General features: G+C 40.8%; 2 protein-coding genes across 2 annotated transcripts; one reads left to right on the top strand and one right to left on the bottom strand.

Moving 5' to 3' along the window:
* Positions 1-3314: 3314 nt before the first annotated feature.
* On the bottom strand, positions 3315-8163 carry LOC106941892 (ganglioside-induced differentiation-associated protein 1-like). The gene is made up of 7 exons (XM_015025041.1): positions 8058-8163; positions 7379-7628; positions 6941-7133; positions 6072-6245; positions 5549-5643; positions 4593-4707; positions 3315-4481 (listed from the first exon to the last, which is right to left on the bottom strand). Exons 2-7 carry the CDS (start codon positions 7535-7537, stop codon positions 4129-4131), a joined length of 1089 nt encoding a protein of 362 aa, XP_014880527.1. The 5' UTR covers positions 7538-7628; positions 8058-8163; the 3' UTR covers positions 3315-4128.
* Positions 8164-8794: 631 nt separating this feature from the next.
* On the top strand, positions 8795-9769 carry LOC106941893 (junctophilin-1-like). Its single transcript, XM_015025042.1, has 2 exons — positions 8795-9073; positions 9185-9769. Exon 2 carries the CDS (start codon positions 9344-9346, stop codon positions 9752-9754), a length of 411 nt encoding a protein of 136 aa, XP_014880528.1. The 5' UTR covers positions 8795-9073; positions 9185-9343; the 3' UTR covers positions 9755-9769.
* The last annotated feature ends 284 nt before the right edge of the window (positions 9770-10053 follow it).

The following is a 10053-nucleotide window of genomic DNA, read 5'->3' as shown; positions in this document are numbered from 1 at the left end:
TTTGCTCTCTTTGATTTTGCACAGTGGGTCCAAAGAAACTGGAGGGCTAGAAATGAAGCAGGTGTAACTTCTGCACTGCCAGGACGTTTTCTTTGTGTCAATATGGAAAGAGCAACGGTGCTGTATTCTCAATTTGTATTAAGCAGTCAGAAAATTGATCTCTGGTTTATATCACCATTTTCTTCTGATTCTAAGACTGAGCATTTCTTTCCCCACTAACCCCCCAGCTACAAAATGTCTGATGAAAGTTTCCAAGGTCCCGTTTACTTGGCTGACTTGGTGAGAGCTGCATCAAGCTGACCGTCAGCTGACTGTTGCGGGGGTTTTTGTTTACCCAGCCCTCCTGTCTGTGAACATCCAACACAACTCAAACACGGTCACCTGGCAAGTCCACCTGCCGTCCTGTTAGCAAGTTCAAATTCAGCAAGAATTCCTGCTTACGCTAAACTGAACCAAGACATTTAAAGTAAAAGACAGTTTTCATGTTCTCTCCCTTCATCCATGCATTTCTGGGTCCTCGGGTTTTCTCCCACAGTCCAAAAATGTGCATGTTTGGTTAATTAATCCCTGAAAAATGTCCCAAAGTGCGAGTACGCAAGTTTCTTTGTCCTGCTTGTCACTGTGCTGCCCTGAAATGAATCTGTTGGCTGCTGGAGATACTCTGCAAGCTGCATGCTGCAAGGATAGAGCAGGGATAGAAAGATGTTCAGAAGCACTTCAGTTTGCTCCACCTGCACCACTCATTTTTACTCTCTTAATCCCTGACATTTTAACTTTCTGTCCAGTTTGCTTTAGGTTCTTCCTCCAATTTCCAGCTTTCCATCTCAATCACATAAACTCACCGTAGTGCAAGCCTCTATCGCTACATCCTACGTGTTTGTCTTCTAGGGGTTCCGATGCAACTATCTATTTCCAAAGCAGACACCTGCTCTACTCCTCCTTCTGACACAGGACTATTTACCAGAAGGAGCAAAGGGAAAGGGGTTGTGGTCAGAGAAAAGCAAGATGTTGGGTGACAGATCAACAGGGGAAAATGAAAGAGTTGTTGATGCAGACTGCTTTATTTTAACAGGAGAAAAAATGAGCATTTCTAATGTTTTTTGGTGGTCTGACTGGATCCCAGTCACCATCTCTGACATACACCAAAAAGGTTAGGGAGGATAAATGATGTTTTAGTTGGCCTGGTTACATCCCACAACTGGCGCAGAAGGACCAGTAAAGACGTCTTTAATGCCACATCATCGGTGTCGACAACCTTCTCCATGACGTCCCTTTCTACGCAGAATTTAAGACGGGAGATTGTCCCTCATTTCAAACTGATCTGCCTGTAAAAGGACATTAATAAGTTACAAAGAAGTTGCTACTTTGTTTAAAATGAAGGCTCTGAATAACATTGGTGACTTGCCATTTGGTTTTCACCTGCTTCTAAGGTACTCTGCTTAGAGTACCATGTATTCTGCTCTCAAGCAGAAAATCCAAAAGGTGAATATCAAGCTATCAGTTCCTGACTTTAAGTCCTGCCATACGCTGTTGGTAGTTTTCAGAGTGGCTTGTGCAAACTACAACTCCCACTGGAAATAGCACAGGGACATTGCAGAGCAAAAATGAAACTAAGCCAAGCAGCTCTGTTCTACCTGACTGGGAAAAAATGCATGGACCCATGCTCTGCATTGCAGCCAACAACAAAACATTTTCATTTTCAAGCAGCCGTTGCAGCGTCTTGAATGAAGTGGGGGGAGCTCCATTTGGGTTGCCAGGTGAGGTGCTGGGCTTGGCTTGGGATTGCCAGGTAACAAAATTGTGATGCAACAATTTAGAGATTTTTGAGACAGGTCTCAAAAATCTGTGCAGAACTTATTCCCCAAAAAACGTAAGGATGTTCTTTTTGTTTTGTTTTTTTCTGCTAACTGATGAAAAAAACAACAACATCCCATTATATTGAGATAACTAATGAAAATGATTTTTAATAAGATTCAAAACAATTGTCAGAAACGTGCTTCCATAATATTGCTATGTATACTACATACTATGTATATTGCTATGCTATGCAAAATATTACTTTCAGTTAAAAATTAGATCCTTTAGTGGTTTATTTTTTTTAAGCAGCATCTTTTGCCCCTGTCTGAAACAACAAACATTAGCTTCTCACCCCTGTCAGATGAGTATGAGGAAACACTGCCATCTAGTGGATAAAACATACAATGGCTAGTTTTTGACCACACTAACAAAAGTATGGATTTCCTAACTGTTGGCTTAGAAAGAAATAAGGGGGCCTGTAATAGGGCCTCTGTTACGTAACTCCAGAACAAAAATGGCATAATTTTGGTTGATACTCAAAAACACTAGCATGATTTTCCAAAGCTAATGTGCTCGTGTGAGCTAATGTTAAGTTTTTGAGGTTTTTTTTCTCGACATCTCAATCCTCAGGAGGCTTCAACACGTGTCTGGAATTTCCTTTGACAGCCCCACTGAGCAAGCTCCTTGGACACCGAAAAACAAAAACGGCAGACTTTGTCGAAAAGTCCCTGCGTCTGTTCTTATGTGAGGCTGAGCTCACGTGAGGTGGAATCTGAATGGAGGCCATGCACATGTTAAATGTCGATTTGTTGAGGCGTGGGGGAGGCTCTGACTGGGAAAACAGATTACCATAGATGTCGACTTACAGGGCTTCGCAGAAGTTTTTTTCACTCGTGGTGTTTCACATTTTTTTCACCTTTTGACCACATACTTCAAGGTCAAGGAAACTATTAAGAAAGGAAAAGCAAAGACACCCACTGTATCTGTGGAAGAACGGCAAAGATCAGCAGTACATGGGTGTGTAACGTATGCAAAATTTCAAGGTTTGACATTTCCTATATTTTAATTTTCTCCTCATGTCATGCACACAGGTTCATCTCCTGTATTCTAGTTTGAATCAAAATAATTCCCGTCTTCACAGACTGAAAAGAGTGCGTGGGGGAACAGTGGATTGCACTCTTGTCAGGAGATCCTGGGTTAAAATCCTAGCCTGGGCATAAAATTTACATGTTCATGCCTGTGCATGAATTAAATCCCTCTGGAGGTTAATCGGTCTCTCTAAATCACCATGAACCTCGTCCAGTGGCCACTGAAAACAGGCACCAGGCCACCTGTAACCGATGCTCTATACACAGCTAAGTGACCAATCATTTTAGACAGTTATGTGTGGGTCAATCATAATAAAAAAAACATGTAATGATTGAAGGGAATATTTTGAAATCACTGTAATAATTTAAAATGCATATATTTTTAGATGCTCCTTTCAGTGGCAAATGAATGCAAGGTAAAACTTTGAAGTTGTTTGGAAGTTTATTTGTCAGACACGTATATTTGACTAACACCCTGCATATGAAGACTGAAAAACCAACAAAGCTTTCAGAAAGCATGAAGCCATCTGTTTGTACAATTGAAATACAGCGGAGGAAACAACGATAAGTCTTTGCGAAATAAAGTGCAAAAACTAGACTATGGGCTTTCAGAACAGTTTCTTTTTAAAATTCCAACCATGCAAAATCCAGTATCAATCAAACAAGCCCATCTTTGAGTACACATATGTATATGTTTGAAATAGCAGTATTGAAATAAAACATCAGATTGATCATCTTTGAGTTTTCACATTTGAGGGAAAAAAAATTAACACTTAAACATAGAGTTGCTGTTTTTCGTAAAACGTTTTTCATTCCTGTCTAGTCAATATCAACTTGTATTTGATCATCATTGTATTTAATATTACATATATACACTGTTCTACTTTAAGGGTTGCCAGGCATAAATGTAGCATTCATATGCAGCCATGGTGACGTCAAAGACATTTCAGAGGAAGACCTGTAGAACCTATGAAACCAAGAAGTGATGATCCTTCCATGTAACGAAATGCTGGCCTACTTAATATAATATTTTTAGCTTTAACGGTAAATGTTCTGTTACATGTGACTGAAACTAGCAAAGATCAGAGCACAAGTACATACCTTAAATCAGCAGTGAATAAGGATGGATATAAGTGCTTTGTGCGCAACAGGCAACAGAGAAAACAGTGCTGAATAGTTGAGCTACGTGTAGCAGATCTGTGTAATATGACCAATAATGGTTTAAATCAGTTTAATCCAACTTTCAACTAAAGAGACTGAGCCTCTTCTTCATGTAGAGAAAGGCGAGATACGTAGCTCCCCCAAGGACCCCGACCAGCAGAGTCGTGCCGACTATAACAGGAGCGTTCTTTCTGGCGACTCGGAACGCCACAGGAAGGACAGCAGAGATCAAGATGTTGTTGACGTGGCCCAGCACCCTCCGGAAGGCCGGCCGCTCCACAACACGCTCGTAGTACGTTTCCACGTTGACCCGGCTGCCGTTGCCCCAGTAGCGTCGGGAGAGACCGAGGAACTTCAAGCGGTGCAAGGTGACCGCCAGCGAGACGTCGGCAATGCTGAAGAAATCTCCGCACAGCCACGACGGTTTGCCTTCCTCTGGGAAGACGGGAGATGAAAGACGCGTTTAAAGAGAAATAAATAAAATAAATAATAAAATAGAAAATGTTGATGCTAAATGTTGCTTACAGCGGTTGTTTTCTGACATACCAGGTGTTTCCTCCGCTCTCCTCTGCAATTCTGTCTCCACCTGGTCCATCACACTTTCCAGTTCATCCAGGAGCTTCTTGAGATACTTCATGTTGTCATGGTCAAACAACTTGGACTACAGGGATTAGAGCAAACTTAGAATCCAGAAAAAAAAACTACCTGAGCAACTACTTTTTAGACTCCTGTCCTTCCAACTCAGACAAGGAAGTAGACCAAAAGATACTTACTTATACTTATCTAGCAACCCTGAACAGGAGTATCTCGTTTATATACTTTGGATCAACATTATTAGATTCTTTTTCTTCTTTTGTTCTTTCCTTCAGTTTGTTATTTTGTTTGTATTTCTTTTTTAACTCATGTAAAGCACTTTGAATTGCCTTGTTGCTGAAAATGTGCTATTTAAGTAAAATTACCTTACCTTATTTTACCTTACCTTAGAGACACATTTGATTAGAGATGATTATGGAAACCATGTACCTTTATTCTACATTGCACATCAACACACTGAAAGAAATTAAGGCTGGAAATGATCAGTCTGACTGGCAAACTCTCCAGTAATGCCCTCATATTGAGATTTTTTTAGTTTGTATTATTATTATTATTATTATTATTATTATTATTGTTATTATTATTATTATTATTAAGGCCAACTAAAGAAGAAATAGTTTCCAAACATTAATGTAAGCTGAGAATGATTTTTTTTAGACTTATTCACATCTGGCATATCAAAATCAATTACTAAATGTTCTGAATCTACACTCAATTGAAACTTGAGTGTAGATCAGAATAAATCTCTCCAGCTAATCATAGAAGCACAATTTTTTTTTTTTGTTACGTCCCAGTTCAGACACAGTCGAAAAGAAGTAGGATAGGAAAAGTGATTAGTCAAGAGGTCTGGTTCTAAATTCCATATTGTGCACATTTGGCAGTTTGCTAATATTGTTACCCCGACTTACTTTCAAACGCCTCTGTTTTGCTATGTAAGCATCTTTAAGCTCTGGGTTCTGCTCAGCCAGTTTCGCCAGCTCCGTCTGCGTGTTTCCAATCTGTGCTGCCAACAACAAACAGGCACGGGCATCATGAGGCGCACTTTAGATTTCAGTGTGAAATCAGTCATTTTTATGGAAAGATTATGCTGATGGAAGGTTCTGGTGTATACTCACAATGAGTCTTTAATGGTGCCTTTGAAATGTTCCTTTTTAGAGGTAATTAACAAAATACTAGCAAATATTGACCAATCTGACTGCAGTAAAAAATTAGCATGTCAAAGGAGGAGGCAAAGTTAAGCTTTCTGATTAAAGAACATTGTGCTGACTTGTCAGTGATAGCAGTGGAAGCAACATGTTTCAGGTTTGTTTTGCTGCCATTGGCACAGATAGCATTGCACAAGGTTGAACATTTTATTTTGGTGAATGGAATAACCAATGGCATCTATAGGGTCTAAATCTTAAACTGCTCTGCAATATCAGGTTGCCTTACTTCGTATCGATGCAGCAGCATATGCAGGGATGTGGGAGTCGGCAGTGATCTCAGGATGAAGGATACAGCCGTGCGTGTATGCGTCCATGGGCAGCGAGTCTAGCAGCTCCCTGTAGTGCTGCACTCTGAGATAGTACCTGCTGCTCTCCTCAGGAACCAGCCTGGGAGTTCCCTCTGAAGACACACAGGCCAAGGAAACAGTAAAAATATGGACATCAAAACAAACTTTAAGAAAAGCTGACATGTTAACACAACAGATATTCAGTCATGAACAAAAAAAACAAAAAAAAACTCTTGTGATTGTTAAATTACTGACGGGAAACTAATAAGTACATCATACGAATACAAAGCTGTCGATTGTGGTCCAAATAATCCATATTTATTCAGCTTTACTAATCTGAATTTAAACATCTGACATGTTCTTATACAGGCTTTTAGAAGACGTGTGCAAAAAAGGCAGTTTAAAAATGCAGTGATGAAATGCTGACCATTGATGATATTTTGAAAAGATTCAATGATTGAATATTTTCAAGTTTCAACTTAAGTAAACTCATACTTGCCTGATTTGTTTTTCATTTCATTTGCAGTGCAGAATCTTAAGAGCACGTGGATGAATGCAAACCAAGACAAACGTTAAAAGCAAATAAAAATAAACACACATGCAGTTTTGAACAAAACTGAACAGAAAAGAGAAAAGAAGACAAATGAACTAAAAGAAGGCAAATATTCTAACATCAGATGCCTTGCTGCTCTCTTTTTCAAACTTACCAGAAATCCATTCTGAAACTACTAAGTTAGTAAACCTAGCCATAATTTAACCATATTAATGAGGCCTAATGTTAAAAAGTTTAAGTGTACTGTAGTCTTACCATAGCTAAAGTTATCCTCCAGATAATCCATGATCTGTGTTGGATCACAGATGACTTTATCGTCGTGGACCAGAACCGGCACCTCACCCGCGGGGTTCAGACGCATAAACCACGGTTCATTGTGTTCACTGAGAGGAAGGCTCACATCATACTCCTCACAGCGCAAACCTTTCTCTGCTATGGCCAGACGCACCTAAATGACAAATGTAACGGTCAGTAGAGATCTTCTCTTTCCACACCCCTGAAATAATTTAATCAAATATGCAACGGTTTAAATGAATAAATGTCGCGAAAAATGTAACTTTGTCCTTTTAATAATATGCCAAAAAATCATTTAGAGCCACATTGTTCCAGTTTCATTGCTGAAACTGTCAATAAATCTGTATCAGGGAGCTGTCCACTGACATTTGGTGCTGAAACTTGATGACACCGACTCACCTTCTGAGAATTGAAGGACTGGGTCCAGTGATACAGCGTCAGTTTTGAGTCATTGTTACACAACACTGTGCCGCCCTGTCGTTGCGTCTCCTCTTCTGAGCTGGCCTGTATAAGAGCTGCTTTCTCATCTTGGGTTTCAGAGCCGTTTTCCGACGCCATTTTATCTGTTAGCCTTACGAGGGAACAAGAGGATGGGAAGGCGCCACGTCAAGGTTCACATTGTTGCACCCCCTGCTGGCCAGGGGTGGAACTTGGAATAAAAAAAAAAAAAAAAAAAACACTTTGCTTTACTTTAATTTTATTCCAGTAAGTAAGCATCAGGTCAAGTCATTGAGCTCCAGGGTACTCTTTAACCCTTTTTCTATTTATTAGTGAACAGTATATCACCATATCAGCCATATCACGAATTTTAACAGTATCTGATTCATTATTGTTCTTCGATCTTGTCCACCAGTGATTATGTGTAGACAGCCAATGAACAGCCAAAAAAGTCTCCACACAAAGCTTGCTTTTATTAACTGATCTTTTATAAACAGTTTTTCTTTATTTTATTTTTTTTTTCTGTAACTGACATACAACAAAAGGGAAAAATGCATCACAAACTAATACACACATCTTAATGCTACCTTCAAAAGGTTTCTGTAATGGAAATATAACAGAAAGAAAAATAAACACTTACAAAGTCTAAAGTTTTCCGAGGCACAAAGCATTTAAAATACATTCAATGTTCATGAGATGTTTACTTTCTTCTGCCTAAATTCTTGTTGACTAGGTTACCGGAGAAAAATACATCAGAGATAGTTTGCTCCCCACAGCGCTCCCTCGGTCATGTTTCTGCGTAAACAACATGACAAAGATCATTTTCAACAAGTGTCACACTCCAATCAAATTGAATCCACAACATGTATTTTATGGAGGATTTATGTCACAAACTGTGCAGAAGAACACGATGTGTTTATTATTTTTAAAACAATAAAAATCTGAACAGTGCGATCTGTATTTTGTATTTCTTCCCAAATATATATTTTTAAAAAAATAGTTTTTAATAATTTATATGCAATAACAATCATTGTACAGCAGAGGGTGCCCTATTCTTGTTCTTCTATATGACAACCATCTCTTGGGCTTTATCAAGCCTACAAAATACTAAATAATTAAGTTGATGGAACCAGCTAATTAAAGTTGTGAGTATGATTTCCTTTGATTTTACTTTTGAGTCCCGTTGAGATTTTAAAAAATTGAAAAAAACCCCCAAGCCTTTTTTTTTTTTTTTTTTTTTTAAGAATGCGCTCTGCTTAGTGCTGTCATCATAATTATACACTCCTACTGTTTATTTTTAGTCCAAAAAAATAAAGCTATAATCTAACCATTGATAATTGCGGTAAACGTGTTTGTTGGGCGTACAGCTACTGTCGACATTTACACCTGTGGCCTGCAAGGCGCGTCTTTCAAATGTGACACAAATATAGAGGTGCCTTATTTTGGTAGGGCTGAGGCGTCAAGGCTCTTCAGCGAGGGGTGGTAGCGCGACAGGCAGAGATGAGAGTGGGAGGTCCTCTGTGGCGTGACGTCGCGATTGGCCCGGTGCCTTTTTCTTCAGCAGGGTCTCCATGCCTCTCTCTCTCCCTCTGTGATCAGTGGGTGAGAGGGGGGAGACGAGCAACACACAGCGGAGAATCCGGGTGTGCGCCTCCGGTAAATGACGCCCACCATTCATACCTTTACTCTTACCATTACGCATGCCATTTGTATTACATATCGGTGTCTGGGTTTCCTCATCCTCTCTGATTTCTCGCTCCTCTCTAGTCATCATCATTATCATCATCCTGCTTGCCATCGTCCTTTCCATCACAGCGCCAGTTCTGGAACAGCCCACTTCGGTCCTGGAGACGCCCGAGTCTGCAGCAGCAGCAGCAGCAGCAGCAGCGCGATCTGCGTTTTTTCCCCCCCCAGCCTTTTATCTGAATGACGGGCGGAAGGTTTGATTTCGACGACGGTGGCACTTACTGCGGGGGGTGGGAGGATGGCAAAGCCCATGGGCACGGCATCTGCACCGGACCCAAGGGCCAGGGCGAATACGCCGGGTCCTGGTCGCACGGCTTCGAGATCGTAGGGGTGTACACCTGGCCAAGCGGGAATACCTACAAGGGCTACTGGTCCCAGGGGAAGCGGCACGGGCTCGGCGTGGAGAATAAAGGCAGGTGGATCTATCGAGGAGAGTGGAGTCACGGCTTTAAGGGTCGCTACGGGGTCCGGCAAAGCCACAACACACCTGCCAGATACGAGGGGACCTGGAGCAACGGGCTGCAGGATGGATATGGGGTCGAAACGTACGGCGATGGCGGTAAGAGCCCACAATCGTCCTTGTGGCTTTAACACATCATGTGTTATGCAGCTTGTGTGTAGGTTGCTCAGACTCAAACCAAGGGAAGATGTAATAGACTACATGTTTGTGTAAATCTTCACCGGATGTGAGCTGAGATTGCGCTCCTATGCCTCCAAAACTGTTTTTAAACTCATGTCTTTTGCGGCCTCCTTTAAAAAAAAATAATAATAAATTAGAAGTGCATCTCATTTGGCAACTACCGGTTGCTCCTCGCAGGCAGTGGGAGGAGTGAGACTCCTCTTCAGTGGCACCATGCCTGATGAAGAGGGAGATTGGACATCAAAGCAAA

Source organism: Poecilia latipinna, unplaced genomic scaffold (genome assembly GCF_001443285.1).
Source record: "Poecilia latipinna isolate Pla-1442-1.1 unplaced genomic scaffold, P_latipinna-1.0 Scaffold3925, whole genome shotgun sequence".
NCBI lineage: Eukaryota > Metazoa > Chordata > Actinopteri > Cyprinodontiformes > Poeciliidae > Poecilia > Poecilia latipinna.
This window is presented reverse-complemented; position numbering and strand designations above follow the sequence as displayed.